This window comes from Geotrypetes seraphini, chromosome 2 (assembly GCF_902459505.1).
Source record: "Geotrypetes seraphini chromosome 2, aGeoSer1.1, whole genome shotgun sequence".
Classification (NCBI taxonomy): Eukaryota; Metazoa; Chordata; class Amphibia; order Gymnophiona; family Dermophiidae; genus Geotrypetes; species Geotrypetes seraphini.
The window spans coordinates 529,262,211-529,289,741 of NC_047085.1; the positions used below are offsets into that span (position 1 = coordinate 529,262,211).

A 27,531-nucleotide genomic window follows, 5' to 3' on the forward strand; every position below is an offset into this window, starting at 1 on the left:
AAATTTCATGGCGACACCAGAAAATATTTCTTCACCGAAAGGGTGGTTGATCGCTGGAATAATTTTCCACAACAGGTAATTGAGGCCATCAGCGTGTCAGATTTTAAGAAACTATGGGATTGGCATGTGGGATCTCATCATAGAGGTTGTTAGGGGGTGGGCCATTAGTGTGGGCAGATTAGATGGGCCGTGGCCCTTTTCTGCCGTCATGTTCTATGTTTCTATCTTTCTGTGTAATTTCCAGAACATTTATAAAGATGTTGAAGAGCACAGGTCCAAGCACTGAGCCCTGCAGCATCCCACTGGTGACGCTCTTACAGTCTGAGTATTGTCCATTTATCTCCACTCTCTGTTTCCTATTCTCCAGCCAGTTTTTGATCCACGTGAGTATTTCACCCTCGATTCCATGACTCGCAATCTTCCGAAGTAGTCGTTCATGTGGAACCTTGTCGAACGCCTTCTGAAAATCCAGATAAACAATGCCGACTGGATCGCCCTTGTCTATCTCCCTGTTTACCCCCTCGAAGAAGTGCAGCAAGTTTGTCAGACAAGATCTGCCTTTGCTGAAGCCATGCTGGCTGGCCTCATCAGACCGTGTCCATCAAGGTGATCAATGATGCGGTCCTTTATCAGCGCCTCTACCATCTTTCCCGGTACTGAGGTCAGACTCACCGGTCTGTAGTTTCCCGGATCTCCCATCGAACCCTTTTTGAAGATCGGCGTAATATTTGCCACCTTCCAGTCTTCCGGAATCTTCCCCGATTTGATTGACAGGTTGGCTATTAGTTGAAGCAATTCAGCTATAGTCCCTTTCAGTTCCTTGATGACCCTCGGATGGATGCCATTCGGTCCCGAGGATTTGTCGCTCTTTAGCCTATCAATCTGTCTGTATACCTCTTCCAGACTGACTGTCAGCCCTGTCAGTTTCCCGTCTTCATTTCCAGCATAGAGCCAGTATGTTGCGTATATCCTCTTCGGTAAATACAGACGCAAAAAAATGTGTTCAGTTTTTCAGCGATTTATTTATCTTCTTTTAGTACTCCCTTTATTCCATGGTCATCCAACGGCCCCACCGCTTCCTTTGCAGGTCGTTTCCCCTTAATGTATCGAAAGAATGGCTTGAAGTTTTTCACGTCCTTGGCTATTTTTTCCTCGTAGTCTCTTTTGGCTCCTTTTACCGCTTTATGGCACCTGCGTTGATATTGTTTGTGCTTATTCCACTCTGTCACTCCAATAAATTCTTCGACAAAACCCTCGCTTTCCAGGCTGCCAAGCTAAACCCATGGATAGCCCAATTAATCCTCGAGGCTCCAACCTACCTCAGCTTTAGAAAACTACTCAAAACACACCTCTTCCAAAGCCACGACACTTAATGGCCCCCCTCCCCCCCTCTATCTCGCCCCTCCTCCTCCCCCTGACCCACCTTTTCCTTCTCCCCAATCTTATCTTCTCCCCTGCCTGCATCCCTGCTCATTTCAACACCTAACTCCACGCAACTCTGTTCAACTATTACTTAACTGCATGTAACTATGTTTAATTAATGTGAACCGCATGTAACGATGCACGTAACTATATTTAATTAATGTAAATCTGTTCAACCAACTCTTAACTGCATGTAATCCATGTTTAACTAATGTGAACCGCCTAGAACTCACTGGGTATGGCGGTATACAAGAATAAAGTTATTATTATTATTTTTTATTATTTTTCATCCGTTTTTGACCTTTTCCATTCCTTAAATGAGGTTTTCTTGTCTCTGATCGCTTCCTTCACCTCTACAGTGAGCCACGCCGGTTCTTTGTTCTTTTTCCTCTTGGATCCTTTGTTGATATGTGGACTGTGTCCTTGAAAAGGGACCAAGCTTGCTCTAGCGTTTTTACAGTGCTTATCCTCTTCTTAATCTTCTTCCCCACCATGAGTCTCATCCCTTCGTAATTCCCTTTACGGAAGTTCAATACCGTGGCGGTTGTTCTGGTCCAATTTTTTGCCCCTATATCCAGGTCGAAGCGGATCATGTTGTGATCGCTGGTTCCCAGCGTTCCTTCTACTTCTACACCTTGTGCCGGTACTCGTAGTACATTTAGAATTAAGTCCAGTATTGCATTTCCTCTAGTATTTTCGTTGACAAGTTGTTCCAGGAAGCAATCGCCTACAGCATCCAGGAACTTAGTCTCCCTAGCGCATCCGGAGGTGCCTAGGTTCCAGTCTATCCCCGGATAGTTGAAGTCACCCATGATAACTGTGTTAGCTCCCTTGCAGTTGCGTTTAATCTCGTTCGACATTTCTCCATCAATTTCCTGGGACTGCCCTGGGGGTCGGTAGTAGATGCCGATCTTCATTTCCAGTCCATTCGTTCCCAGAAATTTGACCCATAGAGACTCTAACTTATCCGTCAGTTGTGGCGTGCTCTCTCCAGTGGATTCAATTCCTTTAACGTATATGGCAATGCCCCCACCTTTTTGAGCCACTCTGTCTCTCAGGTATAGCTTGTATCTCGGTATCACAGTGTCCCAGACGTTTTCCTCAGTCTACCATATTTCCTTGATTCCGATGATGTCAACGTTATCTTTTTGTGCCATTGCTTCTAATTCACCCATCTTATTCCTTAGGCTCCTTGCGTACGTGTACATACACTTGAGTTTATTGCCTGATCCCTTCTTGCACTTTCTTCCCTCTTGTGTCCCTATTGGTCTGTCTTGCCTATGATCTGGTGAGTCCTCCCCTATATCTTCCTGCACGGTATCCGCCGATGAGTCTCCCCCTCTATCTTCCTGTAAGGTATCCGCTGGATATACCGGTTCCCGAACCATTGACTCTTTCTCTTGGTCGACTGTCGGCTTTCCCCTTCTTCCTACATAGTAACATAGTAGATGATGGCACATAAAGACCCGAATGGTCCATCCAGTCTGCCCAACCTGATTCAATTAAAAATTTTTTTTTGTTTAATTTTTTCTTCTTAGCTATTTCTGGCCAAGAATCCAAAGCTTTACCCGGTACTGTGCTTGGGTTCCAACTGCCGAAATCTCTGTTAATACTTACTCCAGCCCATCTACACCCTCCCAGCCATTGAAGGCCTCCCCTGCCCATCCTTCACCAAACGGCCATACACCGACACAGACCGTGCAAGTCTGCCCAGTAACTGGCCTAGTTCAATATTTAATATTATTTTCTGATTCTAAATCTTCTGTGTTCATCCCACGCTTCTTTGAACTCAGTCACAGTTTTACTCTCCACCACCTCTTTCGGGAGCGCATTCCAGGCATCCACTACCCTCTCCGTAAAGTAGAATTTCCTAACATTGCCCCTGAATCTACCACCCCTCAACCTCAAATTATGTCCTCTGGTTTTACCATTTTCCTTTCTCTGGAAAAGATTTTGTTCTACGTTAATACCCTTCAAGTATTTGAACGTCTGAATCATATCTCCCCTGTCTCTCCTTTCCTCTAGGGTATACATATTCAGGGCTTCCAGTCTCTCCTCATACGTCTTCTGGCGCAAGCCTCCTATCATTTTCGTCGCCCTCCTCTGGACCGCCTCAAGTCTTCTTACGTCTTTCGCCAGATACGGTCTCCAAAACTGAACACAATACTCCAAGTGGGGCCTCACCAATGACCTGTACAGGGGTATCAACACCTTCTTCCTTCTACTGACTACGCCTCTCTTTATACAGCCCAGCATCCTTCTGGCAGCAGCCACTGCCTTGTCACACTGTTTTTTCGCCTTTAGATCTTCGGACACTATCACCCCAAGGTCCCTCTCCCCGTCCGTGCATATCAGCTTCTCTCCTCCCAGCATATACGGTTCCTTCCTATTATTAATCCCCAAATGCATTACTCTGCATTTCTTTGCATTGAATTTTAGTTGCCAGGCATTAGACCATTCCTCTAACTTTTGCAGATCCTTTTTCATCTTTTCCACTCCCTCTTCGGTGTCTACTCTGTTACAAATCTTGGTATCATCTGCAAAAAGGCACACTTTTCCTTCTAACCCTTCAGCAATGTCACTCACATACATATTGAACAGGATTGGCCCCAGCACCGAACCCTGAGGGACTCCACTAGTCACCTTTCCTTCCTTCGAGCGACTTCCATTAACCACCACCCTCTGGCGTCTGTCCGACAGCCAGTTTCTGACCCAGTTCACCACTTTGGGTCCTAACTTCAGCCCTTCAAGTTTGTTCAACAGCCTCCTATGAGGAACTGTATCAAAGGTATCCTAGTTTAAAAAAACTTCTCAAGTTCTCTCTTGAAGTTGCTTGCAAGCAACCTCGTTCCATCTCTGCTAAGGTGGAGTCTGTCCTTCCTGTACAGCTTGCTCTTCCCCCAGAACGTTGTCCAGTTGCGCAGGAAGTGGAATCCTTCTTCCTCACACCAGCGGTGCATCCACGCGTTGACTCCTTGCAGCTCTATCTGTCTCTTCTCGTCGGCCCTGGGTACCTCTGTGTTCTGGTCTTCAGCTTCCTTCCTAGCATCCGGATCTGGTCCTTCAGTGCTTCTCTGTTGTAATTCCTGCTACTCACGTTGTTCGTCCCCACATGGATCATCACCGCTGTATCTTCTTCCACACTGTCGATGATCCTGTCGATGTGGCTAGCCTTCAATAAACTAGCCTTAAATATTCAAAAAACCAAAGCTATGCTTTTTTCTTGGAAAAAAGATACAATTTTAAGATCCCCTTTTGCTCTTAACTCCATCACTATCGAATTAGCCTCCTCCATAAAAATCTTAGTTGTCATCATTGATGACAAACTTTCGTTTCAAGATCACATTAGTAATATAGTTAAAACATGCTTCTACAAATTACGTTTGATCCGATCTATCAAAATTTTTGGAACCCAAATCCATCAACATTTTAATTCATTCTCTTGTCCTTTCCAAAATAGATTATTGTAATTCACTCCTACTTAATATCACACAAAAAGAAAAACGAAGATTGCAAATTATACAAAACACAGCAGTTAAATTAATTTATAATGCTAAAAAATATGACCATGTCACCCCTTTACTAATGGAAGCTCATTGGCTGCCAATCAGCCACTGGATCAATTTCAAAATTCTGATTCTAGTACACAAAACCTTATCTTCTAACAAACCACAATTTATTTCCAGAATGCTTATCCCTCACAGTAGCTGCCGACCTCTCCGCTCAATGGCACAAATCCTCTTAACTATCCCCTCCTTGAAAATCATAGGCACCAGAAGGCACGAAATGTTTTCGGTGATGGCTCCACAACTGTGGAACACATTACCACAGTACATCAGAGGGGAAAAAAACCCCATAACTTTATTTAAAAAATCGTTAAAAACTTATCTTTTTAAAGATGTGTTTAGCATTTAATAATGAGACCTAACTCAGGAATCTTCTAATTTTTTTTTTTTTTTTTGATTACTATCCCTTTTGTTCTTCCCTTTTTTGTTCTCTTCTTTGAATTAATAAATTGTAACTTCTCCCCGCTTTCCCTATGTTTCACGTTTGTCTTTTGAGTCAAAAAGATGTGGATTACTCTGTTAAATTCTTAATCTAGATTTTATAAAATTGTACATCGCTTAGTAAGTTTAATAAGCGATGGGGGTAATCGTCAGTGAGAACATGAAGTCTGCCAATCAAGTGGAGCAGGCTTCGTCCAAGGCAAGACAAATCATGGGCTGCATACGAAGGGGTTTCGTCCGCCGTAAGGCGGAAGTCATTATGCCATTGTATAGATCCATGGTGAGGCCCCACCTGGAATATTGTGTGCAACTCTGGAGGCCACATTATCGCAAGGATATGCTGAGACTAGAGTCGGTGCAGAGAATGGCCACCCGGATGGTCTCGGGACTCAAGGATCTTCCATACGAAGAACGGCTTGACAAATTACAGCTATACTCGCTCGAGGAGCGCAGAGAGAGGGGAGACATGATCGAGACGTTCAAGTATCTTATGGGCCGCATCGAGGCGGAGGAAGATATCTTCTTTTTCAAGGGTCCCACGACAACAAGAGGGCATCCGTGGAAAATCAGGGGCGGGAAACTACGAGGTGACACCAGGAAATTCTTTTTCACTGAAAGAGTGGTTGATCGCTGGAATAGTCTTCCACTACAGGTGATTGAGGCCAGCAGCGTGCCTGATTTTAAGGCCAAATGGGATCGGCACATGGGATCTATTCACAGGGCAAAGGTAGGGGAGGGACATTAGGGTGGGCAGACTAGATGGGCTGTGGCCCTTATCTGCCGTCTATTTCTATGTTTCTATGTTTATCAAACAAAAATAAAAAACTTGAAAAAAAACTTGAAACTCACAATGTCTTCAACCTTGGCTCCTGGTAGGCAGGTCACCAGTCATTCCAGTCTTCCTCCTGCTATGTGGCTGTCGACTTGTCTGATGATGGAGTCCCCCACGACGATTGCTGTCCTTGCTATCCTCTCTATCTTCTGTTGATTCTCCAGCCACAGGTTCGTGTCCCTGGTGTATGTCCATCTCTCCAGATGTAGGTATGTGTCCTTCGTTCCCATCCATTTTCTCTCCTCCTGGCATAGGCTTGCATCGGGCACATCTTCTTGTGGGTCCCCTCCACTGTTTCTGGATCTCGCTGCTGTATCACCCATTTCTTCCTGGTGGTTGTCCGTTGGGTGGCCCACACTCTCTGTAGGTGCATCTCGGCAGTTCCACTGTTGCTGGTGGTTCTCCACGGCCTCCCTGTATGCCTCCTCTATGAATCTTTCCAGCTCTCAGACCTCTTCCTCGATAGTGTTCTCTGTCTTGATGTTCTCTGCATCTCCGTCCTCCTCCTCCTCTGCTTGAAGTTCTCTGTATCTCTGTCTTCCTCCTCCATAGCTTGAAGTGCCTCCAGTTCCAGGATTCTGCCCTCCAGGAGCCTGACTTGTTTTTTCAGGCTCTCCAGTTCTCCGCATCGAGTGCATACGTAGTCCCCTTAGGGGAGGTAGTCATACATATGGCAGACAGTGCAGAAAACTGGGTAGCTCAACATCCTGCTTCTGCCTACTGCTTCTATTGCTGCCTGTTTGCTGATCTGCTGTGGCTGTCTTCTGTGGCTGTAGCTGTCCTTTGTGCCTGCTGTGTCCTCTGTTTGTGCCTGGTTGTGTCCTCTGCGCCTCTGCTGTGACCTCTGCCTCTGCTGTGACCTCTGCGTGTGCCTAGTTGTGTCCTCTGCGCCTGCTGTGTCCTCTGCTCCTGCTGTGGTCTCCTTCTGCTCTCCTTTGAAGGTGGCTCTTCCCTTCTCAAGGCCCTTCGCAAAGGCGCTCTCGCTAAGGCGAGCGTCTTTAACGTGCGCTGAACGGATGAGCACCGTTGGCTCCTCCCCTTTTAAGGGGGAGCTCAGCTCCGATGTTCTGCTGAAGTCGGAGGGGTGGGTGGAGCTATCTCTCGCCTCTGCCCCTCACTGTCTCCTGCCTTCTCTCTCTCCGATCCCCCTTCTGCTTTCTCCTCCTGCTCCCGACTCTCCCTGCTGCTGGTCAGCTGCCTCCCAACTCTCTTCAGCTGCCTCCGACTCTTCTTTCAGCCCAGCAGTGATCTCTCCTTTCAGCCCCGTTCTAATTCATTCATTGGTAATTCAACAGATTGATTACTGTAATTCACTTAATATAGGCCTTCCACAAAAAGATCTATAAAAGTTACAAGTTATACAAAATACAGCGGTAAGTTTGATATATAATGCTTGGAAATATGATCATGTAATTCCTTTATCAAAAAAAGAACATTGGCTTCCTCTATCACATTGACCCCCCAAACACACACACTTTTACTAAACCACGATAGCGGTTATTAGCGCTAAGAGCCGCACTGAATAATCCGCGCTGCTCCCAATGCTCATTTATTTAGTCAAATTTCTAGCCCGTCCTCCCAAAAGAGCCCAGAACGGGTTATAAGTTTACATACATTACATTAGTGACTTTTATTCTGCCATTACCTTGCAGTTCTAGGCGGATTACATAAGAAGTTATCTGGACATTTCCAGGAGAGTTACAAAGTAGAGTGGGTTGCTTCGGGGGAGATCTACACAGTAGATGTTTTGCAACAAGGTTATAACTTCATATTGTCACAGGGCGGCCCCTGTTCCTAGAGAGGAAGCCTTGCCAGAAAAGGGAAATGAGGTTAAAACCCTTGAAAGTATTCCTAAGCCTGCTAAGGAGAGTCCCAAAGCAGCCCCTAGGAATACTTACAAGCCAAGCCTTCTAGCAATTAAACCTCCTAAAGCCCTGCCTAAAGCAGGCAGATCTGGTTTAGCTTTACCTAAGCCAGTTATGGGAAAACAAATGGAAAGACTACATCTCCCAGCAGGCATAGGGCCAGGGAAAGGAAAGAGCAGGAATGGAATACTGGTCACACCCAAACAGGCTCAAACTGGTTTAGGCCAGCTGAGAAGTTCCCTGAGAGCAGGTTACCCTAATACACCTGCAGGGAGGACTAATCAGCTCCCGGCAGTGAAAGAAAAGGAAGTAGTTTTCCCAAAGGAAGGGTGCCAGATCCAGAAAGAGCTCCAGGGCCAGCCTCAGAGTACACACCTGCTCCAGACCCAGCAAGCCAGAGGTATTCAGCCGGCTGCAAGCACAAAGAACCAGAAAGCCACAGTCCACCTCCTGGCAACCAGCCCAGGCAGAGGTTGGTGAGGTAGAGGCTAATGAGAAGGGTGAGTCTGTGTTTGGGCAAGATAGTGAGATGGCTGATGATGATCTTGCTTGTAATATGGAGGCAGAAGAAACAGATTTGCCTAGCAGGGAAGAAATGGAGATAAGTTAATCTTTTCATGATAAAGAGAGCTGGGAGAAATTGGATTGTGTACCAGATTAATATAAGGCTGAAATTTTGTTGAATCCTTCCAAGCCACCAGGCAGCCATTTTTGTTAAGGGAACTACAGTGGATCCCTTCCTTGAGCCACTAAGCTTAACCCCAAGGGGAGTTTGTGCCTGACAAAAGAAAACTTTGCAGTTTGGACAAGTTTTTTTTTTCTTTTCTGAGATTGTGGGCTTGGAACTGAAAATTGTTTTGTGTTTTGAATGCTGAAATGATGCACAAGGTGATACAAACCTGAAAAGCCTGTTTGAAAGTTTGCTTTTGATTTATGAACAATAAATTATACCAAGAAACTGCATCATTGTTGCTGGACCTCTTTATTATACCAATACCAAGCTACCAAAAGAACCTCGCAAAACCACTCGGCTGAGGTTTGTGTGTACTAGGGATGGCCACTTGCTGAGCCCAGCTTGGCCGCGCCCAGTCACAATATACAGTAGATATACAGAACAACAAATTTAAGGAGGAAAAGCAATAATAGAAATTTTTGGGTACTGAGCATGGAAGCATGGCAAATGATGGGCAACAAAGATGCAAATTCACATGTAAGATGTACAGAAGAACAGATTAAAGGGAAGAACAGCAACAGAGGGATGATTCTCATGAACTATATGGACAGCAACAGAGGGATAATTTTTTTGAACCGCATGGAAGAATGAATATATGTTTTGGGGCTGAGCCCTGTAGCATGGCAAACAATAGGCCCTATTAGTAAAGCAGCTAGAAATACAATGTAATCGAAGTAAAGGACAATTTTAGGCATTTTTGGTATAGGTACATGTAGTAGGGGGGTTAAGATCTTGCATATTTGAGCCCCGAGAGTTCAACTAGAGACTTAGGGCTCCTTTTACGAAGGTGTGCGCTACATTGTCATGCGTGCTACACGCTAACGCCTCCATAGAGCTTGCGTTAGTATTTTTCATGTAGCATGGGGTTAACGCGCGATAAAACCGCTAGCGCACCTTCGTAAAAGGAGCCCTTAGTTACATCTGTAAGGCAAGTGGAGGCCACATTCAGCTGGGCTAGAAATAAAGGTTAGGGGTGTGTTTAAGGGGTGGGTTTTTATCGCTTGCCTGAAATTTAGTAAGCCTGACAGTGATCTGATGGTTGGTGGGATAGCTTTCCATAATTTGGCTAGGAAGTATTTGTGGGCACTTTCCAGAAGGAGGGTTCGTGCCAGTGGGATGGACAGTCTTCTCTCGGCTTGTGATCGCAGGGGTCAGTTTGGGATGTAGATTGCTAGTTTTTTTGCTATGTAGGATGGGACCATTCTGTCGAAGAATTTGAAAGCTAGTGTAAGAGCTTTGAAGATGCAACATTTCTGAATGGGTAGCCAGTGTACAGCAGCCAGAGCTGGAGCGACAGAGTCGCAAATAGGTTCTTCAAAAGGTGAACTGCTGCGTTTTGTATACGTTGCAATATTTGCAGGTTTGTTGCACATAGGAACTCTATGAGCGTCAGGAGCGGTGCGGAGCATTCAGCATGGCTCGCTGCGCTAATAACCAACTATTGCGGTTTAATAAAAGGGGTGGGTGGGGTGAATTAGCTATCAGATACTTCTTTTGGCGTATAAAGTTTTTAAATTTGATGAACCAATTTATTTAGCTCATCACTTAATTCCATATATTCCAACAAGATCTCTTAGATCAATTAATCAAAATCAGATACATATACCATCATATCAAATATTCATGAACATATCTGAAGAGCAATTGTTTCAGTACAGGGCCCATTTTTATGGAATTTACTTCCTTTGTTTATTAGGTTACACACATCTTTAGATAGATTCGAGACAGATTTAAAAACTTTTATTTAAAGCTGCTTGTACTTAAAATTGAATTAATTTTTCAGCAGAGGGAAATTTATGGAAGACAATCAGTTAATCCTCATGTGTTTACCTTTCCCATCTTTACTATTTTAAATTGTAGTTCTCCCTATGATCCCCACTTATTATGTTAAGAAACACTGTCCTCTAGTAGGATAATTTTATATTAGATTGTAAGCCACTTAAATGGTTATAACCCTATTGCAAGATGCCAAATTTTTTAATAAACTTGGAAATTTGGAATTACAGCAACTGGGCTCAGGGAGGATGTAGGTGGGGGAATCAGGAGAGCTGGCTAATCCTGGACATACTCTCCCATTTTGAAAAAAATTGTTTGGGCTCCCAAACAGTCCTCAAAAAAGAGGGCATGTCATTTTCCTTGACATCTGGTAACCTTACCCAAACTGGGTCTCTTTACGGCCTGCTGCCATTATAGGTTTTCTCCTCCAAGGAGAGAATAATATGATAAACCTGAGGCTATACACACAAAGATCCCAAGACTTGTGGAGTATTCTGCTCAAAAGGTTTCACTTTCATTTTACTGCTTTCCTCTCCATCCTCAAACTTAGCTCTTTAGCACTTAAGAGGTAAGGGGTTGATTCTGTGTACATCAATTTGCAAAGGAACAATGAGGGTTAAAGTCTTTTTTTCAACTCTGTATATTGTATAACATTTTTGCTGTGAAGAAGCATGTTATCTCTGCAGACAGAAATTCACAGTTTTGAGAAATGCAAAATCAAGCATCTGTGATAATATCTAGACAGAAAAATTGTCCTTTACTTTATGAATGGACTAATAGAATTAATTTATAAAAAAATATAAACATTGCATGAATATACAGCTTCATGCTACATAATCAAAAACTGATCCTTATTTCATAATGAATAACATTTGGAATATAATGTATCTTAAATAGAAAACTATCTTTTGCTAGATTTTTTCTCAAAAAAGCATTTTATTAAAAAAAAAAAAATCCAATAGGTTTAATCAATAGTAAAGAATATTTATATTTGTATATTTTTGATTGAATGCTAAAGGAAAGGGTGGGTGGGAAGGGAATAAATTTATTTATTTGATGTTATACTAGAAAGAAATTCAAGTGATGTATTTTAATTTTAAATGTTTTATTATTTGTACACTTGTTGTAAGATTAAAAAATGAATTACAAAAAAAATCCAATATAAATCAAGAAAATATGATTTAAATTTTTAAAAATCAGATTTTTAAAAAAATCATTGATTTATATCTACAATGGATTTATTACATTTCTGTACGCATTTGTACTATAGTCTGCTCACCATTCTGTCATTTTGAGAGAGGAGTCATGATAGGCAGGAGTGAGTGGGCTTGTCTCCTGCCCATAGGACTCCTTAGACCACCAGAGATATACATGGTAATCCCGGAGGCCTGCTCAGGTGCTTGCTGTTAGTGAGAGTGGAGGGGGTGAGAGAAATTTCTTCTACATATACAGTCAGGGCCTGAATAAGTGTTGTATGGGGCTCCTAGCTGAATATTGGCGGGGACCTACATAAACTCTGGCAGCCAGGACATGCCTGCATGGTCCTGGATGTTCAAGGTCAGTGCCCGGGTATGGCCTGGGTTGGCCTGTGACTGACCGCTGCTGGCTGGAGAGTAACTGGATTAATAATTATTACAGTCATAATGATGCCTCTGTTCAATAGATTCACTTCAACTTACTGATGGCTAACTTGGTTGTGAAAAGAGATTTTACCCAGAAATACTAAATATTTTTAAATCTTTGTTTTCCTTTTGCAGACTTTATAACATGGGAAAGCAGTACCTGCAAATTAGCTAAACATTTCATCTGCAAATGGAGATTACCTGCAAAAACAAAAGAAACTTGAGCTCTTTATTTTCTCAGCATTACATATGGCAGAAAAAAATTTCTGTATTTTATTTCATAAAAAGTGTAAAGGAATAAACCTGGAATCTATAGAAATTTGGTATATATTAACAGTATAATTAAAAATCTCAAGATAGCTCAGTAATAATCTTAGGTCAATAAACTTTTGACTATCCCCCTCTTCTACTAAACTGCGCTAGCTCCCGATGCTCATAGAGTTCTTATGAGCGTCAGGAGCAGCGCGGCTCCCTGCGCTAAAACCGCGAGGCCCTATGGCATTGAGGTCCTCAGTTCCTAGTGTCTCACTGAAATTTTGCTCTTTAATTGTGCTTTCTCAAGTAGAATACGTGTTGCTCTTTATTGCAACATCTCCCCCTCCCACTCCCTTTCCTACCTCTTTTCTTAGAGTTCAATTTTTCCCAATCTCCTTGTTTAAAAAACTTTGGTGAATGTAGTGTAGATGGTGCAATTCGTAACCCATTTGTCACCTGGTATAGTTCCTCCTGTGATTTATGCTTTGGAGAGTTTTGTGGATTTAGCCTAACACTGACCTATCTGTCACTTGGTATAGCCCATCCTGTGATTTATGCTATGGAGATCTAGGGGAATATCTGTTTGTTACTGATTAGTTTATCACTTTATTCATTAATATATCTTCAATCAATTAAAAAGATGATGCTAAAACCTCTCTACAATGCAACACATCATAGTCATGTTCACTGTTCCCTTTAAACCAGCGGTCTCAAACTCGCGCCCCCCCAGGTATTGTTCTGTGACATGATCTGGACATGATGATCGAGTGTCAGCTCCCTTGCTGCGGTCTTTTTTTCTATTCAAAGCCATGGGTAGCGGCTCCTCGCACCTGCATCAGAGAGAAGCCGCCACCCACAGCTTTGAAAGGAAAAAAAGACCACAGCAAGGGAGCTGACACTCGATCACACATCCAGGGAAGGGGGGTGGGAGAGAGAAATGCTGCTGCTGTTGATGCTGCTGCATGGGGGAAGAGAAATGCTGCTGCTGCTGCACGGGGGGAGGGGGATTCTACTGCTGCACATGGAATGGGGGGAAATTCTGCTGCACAGGGAAGGGAGGAGAAAAATGCTGCTGCAGCTGCTGCACATGGAAGGTGGGGAAAATGCTGCTACACCCAATTGGGGAGAGAGAGGGAAGGAGGGAGAAGGGGACATGATTTAAACATTCAAGGTACTGAAGGGAATAGACTTAGTAGATAAGGAAAGGTTGTTCACCCTTTCTAAGGTAGGGAGAACGAGAGGGCACTCTAAAATTGAAAGGGGATAGATTCCGTATGAATGTAAGAAAGTTCTTCACCCAGAGAGTGGTAGAAAACTGGAATAGTAGGGGAGGAAGTGACGTCATCGCCACGGATGGGAGCTTGAACTGAGAGCTCCGTTCGGGCCGGCGAAATAACTATCATTTCGGTGTGTAAACGGCGCAAATTTTCTGTCCCCGGGGGCTGGTGAGGTGTGCGAAGTCACAGTGACCACTATGGCAATGCGAAAAAAGTTGTCCGGCGACAAACCCGGCCAGCGCACGATGGAACAAGCGCTGAGCCGGGCTGCACGTGGCAGCATAGGCCCTGAGACGTGCAGCGGGGAGGCGGCGAAATTGAGCGGGACCCTGGCGGCTGTGGCTGACATGGTTGTGGACCCGGTACCTGAGAGTACACCGATGGACCCACTTACTAAAGCGGATATGCAGCGATGGATTGCAGAGGTAAAATCTGAAATCTCTGCGGTGGCGGTGCAGGTTCGGGAGGTGGTGCAGGAGTTGCGCACTGACCTGGTGGAGGTGGGCACGAGGGTCGAGGTGGTGGAGATGCGCATGGATAGCTGTGAGGACAGTGTAACCAGAATGCAGAGATCACTGGAGACGGTGTCTGCGGATTACCAACTTCTTCTGGATAAGGTCGAGGACCTGGAGAACCGCACCCGGCGTAATAATTTGAGGGTGCGGGGCCTACCAGATCTGCCTGAGTTTAAGGATGTTCGTGCTACTACAATCAAGCTGATCAGGTGGCTCCTGCAAGATGACACATTGGAGCCGGGACTGGAGCGGGCTCATCGCGCGCTGGGACCCCGGACACTGGATCAACCAAAAGATATAGTGTTGTGTCTTCAGAGCTTTGTCCTTAAAGAGCGGATCTTCCGCAGAGCCCGGGAGATGGGCACGGTCACCTGGGAGGGTCACCGGCTGGAGTTTTATCAGGACCTAGCTGCTGGCACGCTCCAGAAACGGCGGGCGTTCAGGGAAGTGACCAAGGCTTTGCAGCGCAGCAATTTGCGCTATCGTTGGACATACCCTTTTGGAGTTGTTATTACCATCAACGGAGTCCACAGCAGAGTTACCACAGTTCGAGAGGCTCGAGGGCTGTTGCAACAAGCGGGTATTGAGATCCCTGAGGAGGCTGTTCCGGCGGGAGGTGTGGTGCCTGGCCAGGGTGGGCGTCCTGCCTCCGCCCGCTGGCAACGAGTAGAAAATGGATCCCGGAGCGGGAGGGGTGGCCGAGGGGGTGGACCCCCTCTTCGGGCCACCGCTTCTTCCTCAAGTGCTCCCCCCTGAGAGCTGACTGACTGAACTTGTTCTTTTCCTGTTTCTACTGCCAGTTTCATGTCTCGGCGGGGGGTCTTTGGACTCCCCCCTGAGGGAATGGACTGTTGAGTCTTGCCCCTTGGGAGAGTGTTTTGTGGGGGTTATACACTACCTGGTTTGGGATGAGGGGGGAGGGGGAAGTTGAAGGTTTTGGGTTTGTGTTATATGGGGGTAGTGCAGTGTGGGGGAGGGGAGAGTGTACATTATGACATGGGAGTTTGAGGGATTGGTGGGTTGGGTGTGGGGGATCCTTGTACACACCGTTTTTGATAGTTGATGTTTGAGTGTGGGATATGTGTAAGGGGCCATGGAGATGGTTCACTTCTTTGTATGTTGGTGGGAGATCTGAGGACTCTCACTGTGGGGGAGGGGGGGTGGTGGGGAGGGATGGGGGGAGAGGGGGGGAAGTGGGGACATATCTGTTGGGGTTGGGTTTGCATTGTCATTATTTTATTTGGAATATGGGGGCGTTTAAATTGGTCTCTTATAATATTAGGGGTCTCAATTCCCCCAACAAGAGAAGGGCCTTCTATAGGGAATTGCTCCGTTTGAGGGCTGATGTCTGCTTTGTCCAGGAAACACATTTACTGCAGTCCCATGAATCCTTGGTTGGGGATCACAGGTTCCCGCAGGCCTTCTGGGCTTCCCGGGTGGGCACTTCTAAGAGGGGTGGGGTGGGAATCCTTATTCGTAAGGGGATCCGTTGTGAGGTACGTAGGGTGGTGCGGGATCCTCAGGGCAGATACATTATGTTGGAGGCTCTGATTGAGGGGGTCTTGTACTCCCTGGTAAATGTATATGCCCCTAATGAGGGTCAGGGGACCTTCTTTCGTGAGTTGGTCCCTCGGATCCTCAAGTTTAAGGGGGGAGCCCTGGTTTTTGGTGGGGATTTCAATCTTACAGTGACCCCTCATTTGGATAACTCAGGGAGGGCGGATCATTATGGGAGAAGGAATCGTAAACTGTTGCGGGAGGCATTGGCCAATCTGAATGTGGTGGATTGCTGGAGGTGGCTACATCCTTCGGTTAAGGACTATACTTACTTTTCGGGAATACACTCCTCATATTCTAGAGTTGATTATGTTTTTGTGGAGCGGGGACTACTCCGGAGAGTGGAGTCCGCGGGGATTGAGTCCCTCACGTGGTCGGTGTGGTTGCGATTCCAGGGGGTGGGTGGAGGCTCAGGACGGAAATTTTGGCGTTTTAATGATAGTCTTTTAGATGACCCAGAGGTGGGAACACAGATCGAAGAGTGGATACAAGAATATCTAGATGTAAATGTGGAGTGTGGAGCTTCGTTGGAAGCGGTTTGGGAGGGGTTAAAGGCTACCCTTAGGGGCAGATTAATAGCCCTGTCGTCGGCCCGACAGCGTAAGCGGTGGGAGGATGCAGCGGGCCTGTTGACTGTGATTGGTAGGTTGGAGAGTTTGCATAAGCGTTCTCCTTGGGATGTGAAACTGCGAGAGCGCTTGTTTCAGGCCCGTCGGGATCTCCAGGCTTTAGACTTGGACAGATTGCACCATAACTTACAGCTCCTCCAACAGAGATATTTTGAGTTTTCTAATAAAGCTAGTCGACTGGTTGCACATCGTCTTAAGGTGCGACAGACGCGCAACCAGATCTTTTCACTCCGGGTGGCTTCTGGGGAAGTGTTACAGACTGAGGATGCTATCCGTGCCCGTTTTGTGGAATATTATTCCCAACTCTATACTCCGGAAGATCCAGGGCTCTCGCGGGACCAGGATGCTTATTTAACTTCAGCAGAGTTGCCCCGGATTGCACAGGCTGATGTGGCGCGGTTGGACCGCCCTCTTACATTGCTTGAGGCTCGTAGCGCGCTGCGCTCTATGAAGCTTGGTAAGTCGCCTGGGTTGGACGGTTTTACCGTTCGGTACTACAAACGTTTTCAAGATCTGCTACTGCCTCCTTTGTTGCGTTTTCTTAACTCTTTACAAGGGAATAGTACCCTCCCCTACTTCATGCGCTTGGCGGGAGTGACGGTGTTGGCTAAGGAGGGGAAGGATCCCCTCCAATGTGCTTCCTACAGGCCGATATCCTTGCTGGGGGTTGATACTAAGATCTTCACGCGAATTTTGGCGGACCGATTGATGAGTTGGATCCCTCGGCTGATCCATCCAGATCAGTCGGGCTTTGTGGTAGGCAGACAGGTGGGTGATAATACTCGTAGGGTCTATAACTTGTATGATCGGGCCGGGGGGGGGGGCGAGGAACGGTGTTTTTGTCTATCGATGCTGAGAAGGCATTTGATAGGGTAGCTTGGCCTTTTTTATTTCAGGTCCTGGAGTCTGTGGGTTTGGGTCCACGAATGCGGGACTGGATTCGGGTCCTATATAGTGGACCTTTGAGTTGCATCAAGGTGAATGGTGGTTATTCGGAGACTTTCTCTCTGGCAAGGGGAACACGTCAGGGGTGTCCGCTTTCCCCGCTCCTTTTCGCTTTGACGGTGGAACCCCTGGCGCAGCGAGTGCGGATGAATCAGGATATTAAGGGGGTTACGGTGCCGGGAGGGGATTTTAAGTTGGCCTTGTTTGCGGATGATATTTTGTTCACGGTGGAAGAACCTGCGACCTCCTTGCCGGCTATATTGCGAGAGTTGGATATTTATGGTGAGGTGTCGGGATTTCGGGTCAATGTTGGCAAATCAGAGCTCCTCAACATTAACTTGCCTGCTGACCGGGTATCCTATCTCCGAGACCGGTATCTGTTTCGGTGGGTTCAGCGTTCTTTGCGATATCTTGGAGTTTATTTTGGACCGCCGGGAGTGGATTTATATGACCTTAACTTTCCTCCGCTCTTTCGTCGTATTCGCCAAGATTTGCTTAATTGGAAAGATCTGTATTTCTCTTGGTTGATACGGGTGGCCATCGTGAAGATGATGATTCTGCCTCGTTTGTTGTTCTTATTCCAAGTATTGCCTCTTTGGGTGGGTAGAAAAACGTTAGAGGGGGTTCAAAGGCATATCTTTAATTTTATTTGGGCTGGTCGGTGGCCAAGGGTGAGTAGGAAGGTCTTATGTATGGGGAGAGGGGATGGGGGGTTGGGGGTCCCAGATGTGGTGAAATATTATCAGGCTGCTCAGCTGCGCGCCCTTTTAGAATGGCAGACGCAGGCGCCGAAACCGTGGGTGGAAATTGAGCAAAATTTAAGTGATGGGGTGCCTTTGTTACATAGGCCGTGGGTGCCTGGTAGGGCGCGACTGGTAGGGGGGGTATCCTCAGTAGTGACTTCCTTGAGGGTATGGAATCAGACCCGAGCTTGTTTATTGGGGAGTAGGCGACATTCCTGGTATACTCCGTTGAGACACAACCCTGACTTTCCACCGGGAAGGGATGGGGGAGTGTTTGCAGACTGGGAGTCACGGGGTTTAGTTTGTGTGGGACAGTTGTGGGACCCGGTCCAGGGCGGTGTTAGACCCTTTACAGAACTCAGGGGTAAGTTTGGGTTTGGGATAAGGAATTTGTTCCCCTACCTACAGGTTTTCCATTATATTAGGACCTCGGGTCTTCTGGGAGACTTGAGGGGTGGTAAGATGCCCTTTGAGCTGCTATTGGGTCCAGTGCTTCAGAAGGGAGCTCTCTCTGCGGTATATAGGTGCCTTAATTGTCGGGGGGCTCCCCTTCCCTACATGAGGGCCTGGGAAGATGATTGTGGTTCGGCTATTTCCTGGGACACTTGGAGTGACATATGGTCGGAGATCTCCTCGGCGGGTATTGCTGCTTTGCTGATCGAGAATGGTTACAAGGTCCTCTTTCGGTGGTACTATACCCCTCAGGTTGTGGCTCGTTGGCGGGGAGGTGCGAGTGTTCTATGTTGGAGGGGCTGTGGGGAAGTGGGTACCTACTTTCATATGTGGTGGCAGTGTGGGCAGGTGTGTGGATTCTGGACTGAGGTCTTTGTTCGGGTGTCCCGGATCCTAGATGTCCAGATACCGGCCGATTGGCGACACGCCTTGTTGTTTTGGCATTAATTGGATCTGGCTGGGGGTGACTCTTTGTTTTGTAAGTTGGCATTCACTGCTGCTCGATTGGCCATTGCCTCTTTGTGGAATCAGGCGCTCCCTCCCACGTGGGCTCTGGTGGAGCAACGTTTGCTTACTTGGCAGAACCTTTATCACTTAACGGCCTTGCGGCATGGTAAACTACATGGCTATGCTCATGTGTGGCGCAATTTTCGGACTTCTGTGGGGGTTTGTGGTAGGGGTGGTCAGGGGCTTTGAGTTGGCCTTGGAGTTGGAATGGATGGGCGATGCTTGGGGGGATCCCATAACCATATTCCTTTCCAATTTTTGGTATCTGTTTGGAATTGACTATCTCTCAACCATATTGAGAGCTGTAGGTATTGTGTTTTGTCCCTGGGGGGTGGGAGGGGGGGTATTGGCTGTGTTTTGGTGGGCATTCTAGATTGTTCTTATTAGTTTGTAGGACTTGCACATGTCTATGTTGTTGATTTTAATTATGTGTGCTATTTTAGAGTGTGGTACTCAGTTCCATGTATTTTTGTTCTTGCATTTCATGTGCAATTGTTATGTACTGTTTGGAGTGTTTTTCAATAAAAGCTTTTCAATTAAAAAAAAGAAAACTGGAATGCTCTTCCGGAGTCTGTCGTAGGAGAAAACACCCTCCAGGGATTCAAGACAAAGTTAGACAAGTTTCTGCTGAACCAAAACATACGCAGGTAGGGCTAGTCTCAGAGCGCTGGTATTTGACCAAGAGCTACCGCGTGAGTGGACTGCTGGGCACGATGGACCACTGGTCTGACCCAAAAGCAGCAATTCTTATGTTCTAAGACAAGGGAGGGGAATGAGAGATGCCAAGTCTGAGGGAGGGAGAGGAGATACCAGACCATGGAGGGGGAGGGAGAGATGCCAGGGCATGAGGAGGAGGGAAGGAGACAGATGCCAGACCATGGGAAAAGAAGGAAGGAGGGAGAGAAAGGAAGGAGATGTCAGACCATGGAAATAGGGAGGAAAGGTGAGAGAGATAGGAAGGGAAGGGAAGGTAAGACATGGAAAAGTAGATTTTAAGAAGCAGAAAAATGAAAAAATGCCAAAGATGGATGCAAGGCAGAAAGTGAAGTCGGAGAGAAAAACAGTCAAAGGACCACAAAGCCCCGGAAACATAGTTAACAGCACAGAAAAATGAAGTCACCTGACAACAAAGGTAGGGAAAATGATTTTGTTTTCAATATAGTGATTGAAATGTGTCAGTTTTGTTTATCTGTGAGGACCACAGAAAAAAACAGAAAAGATTTATACACTATAAAGAGTTTTACCTCATGCAAAATTGTAATTTCTTTAATAAGACATTAACTACAGTATTTCTCTATAAGACACACTTTTTCCACCCCCAAAAACGGGGTGGAAATAAGGGTGTGTCTTATGGAGCAAATACCCCCCATAGGCAGCTCCCATTTGGAGCAGGCAGAGGCAATCGGGAGAGCAAAGAAGCAGCAGGAGGAAGAGGGAAGGAACTGGGACAGCAGCGGCGAGGAGCGGGCAGTGGCGAGAGTTAGATCCGCCCACCTGCACCGCGTCACCAGCGGCGTCAACGCCTGGACTCCCACTTAAAAGGAGGTTGCCGCGGCGCGAAGACCAAGTGACCCGAGGAAGTTGGAGCAGGCAGAGGCAGCCGGGAGAGCAAAGAAGCAGCAGGAGGAAGAGGGAAGGAACCGGGACAGTGGCGGCGAGGAGCAGGCAGTGGCGAGAGCTTCGCCCACCCACACCACGTCACCAGCGGCGTCAGCGCCCGAACTCCCCCTTAAAAGGAGGGAGCTGCAGCGCGAAGACCAAGCGACCCAAGGCAGTTGGAACAGGCAGAGGCAGCCGGGAGAGCAAAGAAGCAGCATAGTAACATAATAGATGACGGCAGATAAAGACCTGAATGGTCCATCCAGTCTGCCCAACCTGATTCAATTTAAATTTTTTTTTTTTTTTTTTAATTTTTCCTTCTTAGCTATTTCTGGGCAAGAATCCAAAGCTTTACCCGGTGCTGTGCTTGGGTTCCAACTGCCGAAATCTCTGTTAAGACTTACTCCAGCCCATCTACACCCTCCCAGCCATTGAAGCCCTCCCCTACCCATCCTCCACCAAACGGCAATAATCAAGTTTGCTTGAAAAGCTGTCCGCATCGGGGCTCCGTAGATGACGTCACCCACATGTGAGAATATATGCCTGCTGTCCCTGGATAACACCTGTTACAGTAAGTAACTGTGCTTTCTGGGATCTCCAAGATCCGCTAGGCTAGTCACAAAGCGGGGCCCGCCAAATCGCTGTACTACAGCAACAGCCTAGAAAGTGATGCAGGTACCGCGACAATAGCAGGAATTTGCTGCTGACGTTTAGGCGTACCAGCAAGTATCAGATTGACATGCTGGAATCCAAAGGCTGTACAGACTGCCGCATCGCAGTCTGATAGGGCGATACAGGCATAGCCCGCTTTCTCATGAAAGCCTGAAACCTCACATCTAGAGAATGACACAGTGACAAAATTCATCACCGTCCCCGCGGATAACCGTGGGAAACCATCTTCATATCATTCTTTAAGGAGAGAGGGAAGAATCAGAGTATGAATGGCCACAACCACTGACCCGCAAGTTTTGCTTTGAAGAATACTGGTGTAGAAGGACCGAGGTTGAAATAGACACTAGAAAATGACATGGGATTATTTCCCACGGTTATCCGCGGGGACGGGGACGGTGATTAATTTTGTCACCGTGTCATTCTCTACTCACATCCACAAATTCTGATGGAAATTAGTCCTCGTTGGCCTGAGTCGATCAGTGGGACTCAAATCTGAAATTGTTTGAAGAGCGATAAGACTTTCCCTGGAACTGCGCTTGCGTTTTGCAAAAACGCCCTCCTCACATGATTGCAGCGGCCTGAATGGAGGAAAGCAGGTCCTCTCCGGAGGAGGAAACATAGAAACATAGAAAAAGACGGCAGATAAGGGCCGCGGCCCATCTAGTCTGCTCACCCTAATAACCCTCCCCTATTTAACTCTGTGCAGAGATCCCACGTGACGATCCCATTTCTTCTTAAAATCAGGCACGCTGCTTGCCTCGATCACCTGAAGTGGAAGTCTATTCCAGCGATCAACCACTCTTTCGGTGAAAAAGTATTTCCTGGTGTCGCCATGCAATTTCCCCCCCCTGATTTTCCATGGATGTCCTCTTGTTGCCGTCGGACCCCTGAAGAAGAAGATATCTTCTTCTACCTCGATACAGCCGTGAGGTATTTGAACGTCTCGATCATGTCTCCCCTCTCTCTGCGTTCCTCGAGTGAGTATAGCCGTAATTTGTCCAGCCGTTCCTCGTACGGGAGATCCTTGAGTCTGGAGACCATCCGGGTGGCCATTCGCTGGACCGACTCAAGCCTCAGTACATCCTTGCGATAATGAGGCCTCCAGAATTGCACGCAATATTCCAGATGGGGCCTCACCATAGATCTATACAACGGCATAATGACTTCAGGCTTACGGCTGACGAAACTCCTACGTATACATCCTATGATCTGCCTAGCCTTAGATGAAGCCCGCTCCACTTGATTGGCAGTCTTCATGTCTTCACTGATGATCACCCCTAGGTCCCGTTCTGCAACCGTCCTTGCTAGGATCTCGCCATTTAGGGTGTAAGTCTCGCATGGATTTTGACTGCCAAGGTGCATGACTTTGCATTTCTTGGCATTAAAACTCAGTTGCCAGGTCTTTGACCATTGCTCCAATAGGAGTAGGTCGTGTTTCATATTGTCCGTTGTGCTCTTGCTTGTTATATTACACAGTTTGGCGTCATCGGCGAATAACGTTATTTTACCACGAAGCCCCTCAGCCAGGTCCCTTATAAAGATATTGAAAAGGATCGGGCCTAAGACCGAGCCCTGTGGCACCCCGCTGATCACTGCCGTCATTACGGAGGGGGTGCCGTTCACCACCACCCTCTGAAGCCTACCACCAAGCCAGTCCCCAACCCATTTTGTCAAAGTGTCACCTAATCCCATAGAACTCATTTTGCACAACAACCTGCGGTGTGGGACACTATCAAATGCTTTGCTGAAATCCAAGTATACAATGTCCAAGGACTCTCCAATATCAAGCTTCCCCGTCACCCAGTCAAAGAAGCTGATCAAGTTGGATTGGCAGGATTTCCCTTGGTAAATCCATGTTGACGGGGATCCCGTAGATTCTCCTCATCCAGGATCTTATCTAATTGGTGTTTGATTAGGGTTTCCATTAGTTTGCTCACTATAGATGTGAGACTCACTGGTCTGTAGTTCTCAGCCTCTGTTCTGCCACCTTTTTTGTGGAGTGGAATGACGTTAGCCATTTTCCAGTCCAACAGGACTCTACCTGTACTAAGGGAGAGATTGAAGAGAGCGGATAGTGGTTCCACCAGGACGTCCCCTAACTCCCTGAGCACCCTGGGGTGTAGGTTGTCTGGCCCCATTGCTTTGTTAACCTTGAGTTTAGTCAGCTCACAGTAGACACTGCTTGTTGTAAACTTGAAATTACTAAACGGGTCCACTGAGCCATCCTTTTTCTGTAGCTGAGGGCCGGAACCCGGCGCCTCGCGGGTGAAGACCGAACAGAAGTATTCGTTTAACAATTCAGCTTTTTCCGAGTCTGCTTCTACAAAGTTCCCGTCTGGTTTCCTAAGGCGTACTATCCCGCTTGTGCTGCGGTTTCTGTCGCTAATATACCTGAAGAAGTATTTATCGCCCTTCTTGATGTTCTTTGCTAAAGTTTCCTCCATTCGGAATTTGGCCTCTCTATCCACACACCAGTTATGCCCCTTATGGGTCGCGGCGCACAGAATACATGGCTGCGAAACCGCAAGCCATCCTGTCCTTAGGTGGCCATCTGTGAAGTTTGGAGCAAACACAAAGCTTCTAAGTCCAAGCTGCGGACCTGACATCGGCGTTGAAGAAATGCCGGCATCAGGGGTCACTGTAGCGTTGTTATTCACAGATAACAGGTCCTTAGATAAAACAAGGCTAGGTTTAGCTGACGTGTAAGAATAGCCAAAAGCGCTTTCAGCTATTTTACACGTCAGCTAAACCTAGCCTTGTTTTATCTAAGGACCTGTTATTTGTGAATTACAATGCTACAGTGACCCCTGATGCAGGAGTTTCTTTGACGCCGAAACACAGTGCTGTGTTGGGTCCACAACTTTTGTATGTTTCCAAGTTTCCAAGTTTATTGGTTTTTAATATCCCGACCATCAAACAATTGTCTGGCCGGTTAACAATCAAATTAAGAAAGAATTAATAGTAGTAGAATGTGAATGGAAATATCTTAAATTAAACATAAATGACAAAGACTTGACATACTGGAATGTGAGGAAATTGTGGGGGAAGGGAAAAAGTTACATTGTATAGAAGAAATGGAGAGAGTGGGGGGGGGATGAACATGAGGAGGGGGGAGCGTTAAAGTAATGAATAATGGATACTTGCCTGATGAAAGAAAGAGAGGATTTTTTTAGGTTTGGTTAAATGCGTCCCGAAATAAGAATGTCTTTAAATTTGTCTTAAATTTAGCAAGTTGTTGTTCATCACGGAGATGTTGTGGTAGTGAGTTCCATAATGTTGGGGCGGTAATAGCGAAGTTGGTTTTACGAGTATAATAAAAGTCTTTTAGGGACGGTATAAAAAGGAGTTTTTAGTCTGAAGATCTCAATGTGCGAGGGGAACTTTGAGGTATAAGAAGTTTGTCAAGAAAAGTTGGTTGATGTAGAAGTTTGATTTTGAAAGTGAGAAGGATGATTTTGTAAGTAATACGGTAGGAGATAGGAAGCCAATGAGCTTCCTTTAAGAGAGGAGTGACGTGGTCAGATTTACTTTTCTTATAGATAAGTTTTATAGCGGTATTTTGTATTAGTTGGAGGCGTCGTAGTTCTTTTTGAGAGAGGCCATTAAGAAGAGAATTGCAGTAATCTAGGTGAGAAATTACCAGAGAGTGGGTCAAGATGGTGATAGAGTCAGTGTTCAGAATGGAAGTTAAAGATCTAATAATGCGGAGTTTAAAAAAGCAGACTTTTACTACAGAGCTGATATGCTCATGGAAGGTGAGATTGCTATCGATGGTGTTCTTCATTGAAATAAACAAGTTGGTTTTACATCTGTGAGTTTCGGTGGAGTGTTCATTGTCCGTTCCCACTTTTTCTGTGTTGTTTATACCTGTGGGTTCCTTGTCCTGTTGGACTTTTTGTTGCTTGTAAAATCTAAATACACCACATCTAGCGCTCTCTCTCTATCTCAAGTTTCTCAAGATTCTTAAAAATTTTATATACCACCTTAATATTGTCAAAGCAGTGTACATAACATTAAAAATCAAGTTTAAAACTATTAACATACCATTAACCAGTCAAAGAAATTGATCAGATTTGTCTGACAAGATCTACCTCTAGTGAATCCATGTTGCCTCCGGTCCTGTAATCCACAGGATTCCAGAAACTTCACCATTCTGTTTTAAAACTTCACCATTCTGTTTCCATTAATTTGCTTACCACAGAAGTCAGACTTACCAGCCTATAATTCCCTACTTTCTCTTTTGTAGAGAGGGACCACATTTGCCCTTGGCCAGACCTCTGGTACTACTCCTGACTCTAGAGACTCATTGAAAAGGTCAGTCAGCGGAGGTACCAGAACTTCCCTAAGTTCCTTTAGCACCCTAGGATGTACACCATCTGGCTCCATTGCTTTGTCTACCTTTATTTTAGCTAGCTCCTCATGAACACAACCCTCTGAAAATAGATCAGGGTCAATTACTCCTCCATCCCTACTCACGTTTGTCGTCTGTGGTCCACTCCCAGTGCTTCAGCCTTCAACACAGAACAAAAATATTTAAGCAATTTGGCCTTTTATCAGCTTCTATATATTCCTCCCCTTCACCTTTGAGTCTCACAATGCTACATTTACACTTCTTCCTATCACTAATATATCTAAAAAATGTCTTGTCTCCCCGTTTTACCGTGTCAGCTATTTTTTCTTCCATGTGCATCTTTGCTTTCCTGACTACACGACCAGCCTCTCTTAACTTTTCCAAATATTTTTGCCTGTCTTTCTGTGATCTTTTATAGTTTATGAAAGCTAACCTCTTATTTCTTACCTTCTCAGCTACTCATTTTGAGAACCAAAGTGGCCTTCTTTTCCTCTTACTTTTACTTACTTGCCTCACAAAAGGTTTGTCACCCTTACAATCACTCCTTTCAGTTTTTCCCACTGCATTTCCGCTCCTTCTAGATGTTTCCACCCAACAATTCCTTGACCTAAACCCCCCAGCTGAACGAAGCTAGTTTTTTTAAAGTATAGAACCTTTGCTTTTGAATGAGCCCTCTCTATACCCATGTTAATATTAAACCGTACCATGCAGTGATCACAGGATGCCAGATGATCACCCACTGTAACATCAGAAACACCTTCCGTTTGTAAGCACTAAGTCCAGTATGACCTCATCCCATGTGGGTTCCATTACCAACTGCTGGAACAGTTCTTGTAGAGAATCTAGGATCTCCCTACTTCTCGAAGACCCTGCAATAGGGATACCCCAATCAACATCCAGCATGTTAAAATCACCTATTAGCAAGGCTTCCCCTTTTTTTTAGATATATTCTGAATGTCTACTATTAAATCTCTATCTAAAACATAGAAACATAGAAGATGACGGCAGAAAAGGGCTACAGCCCATCAAGTCTGCCCACTCTGCTTACCCACCCCCTGTCTATGCCCTAATGACCCAATTTCCTTATCTTGACCCTCGTAGGGATTCCACATGGGTATCCCATTTATTCTTAAAGTCTGGCACGCTGTCTGCCTTGATCACCTGCACTGGAAGATTGTTCCAATGATCAACCACTCTCTCTGTGAAGAAATACTTTCTGGTGTCGCCATGAAATTTTCTGCCCCTGAGTTTGAGCGGGTGCCCTCTTGTTGCCAAGGGTCCCTTGAGAAAGAAAATATCATCTTCCACTTCGACATGTCCCGTGAGGTACTTAAATGTTTCGATCATGTCTCCCCTCTCTCTACGTTCCTCGAGAGTGTAGAGCTGCAATTTGTTCAGTCTCTCTTCATGCGAGAGACCCTTGAGCCCCGAGATCATCCTGGTGGCCGTCCACTGAACCGATTCAATTCTGCACACATCTTTACTGTAATGTGGCCTCCAGAATTGCACACAGTACTCCAGATGAGGTCTCACCATGGCCCTGTACAACGGCATTATGACTTCAGGCTTTCGGCTGACGAAACCTCTATTGATACAACCCAATATCTGCCTTGCCTTAGATGAAGCCTTCTCCACTTGATTGGCAGTTTTCATGTCTGCACTGGTGATTACTCCTAAATCTCATTCTGCTGAAGTCCTAGTTAAAGTTTCTCCGTTCAAGAAGTACGTCCTGCATGGATTTCCGCTTCCGAGGTGCATGACCTTACATTTC

At 45.9% G+C, this 27,531-nt stretch overlaps 1 protein-coding gene across 3 annotated transcripts in view; it reads left to right on the forward strand.

Annotated features, from left to right (window-relative positions):
• The window catches only part of LOC117354787 (regenerating islet-derived protein 4-like), a 267,166-nt gene extending 253,909 nt beyond the window's left edge, over positions 1 to 13,257 (forward strand). The window contains exons 6-7 of one of the 3 annotated variants that reach the window (XR_004538251.1): positions 6,306 to 6,470; positions 12,393 to 13,257. Coding sequence is in view for 1 of the 3 variants with exons in the window: in XM_033932760.1 (XP_033788651.1) it covers positions 12,393 to 12,481 (89 nt within the window). In the remaining 2 variants the exon portion in view is untranslated. The remainder of the gene's footprint in view (positions 1 to 6,305; positions 6,471 to 12,392) is intronic. The other 2 variants (XR_004538252.1, XM_033932760.1) reach the window with 2 other exon arrangements.
• Positions 13,258 to 27,531: the final 14,274 nt, after the last annotated feature.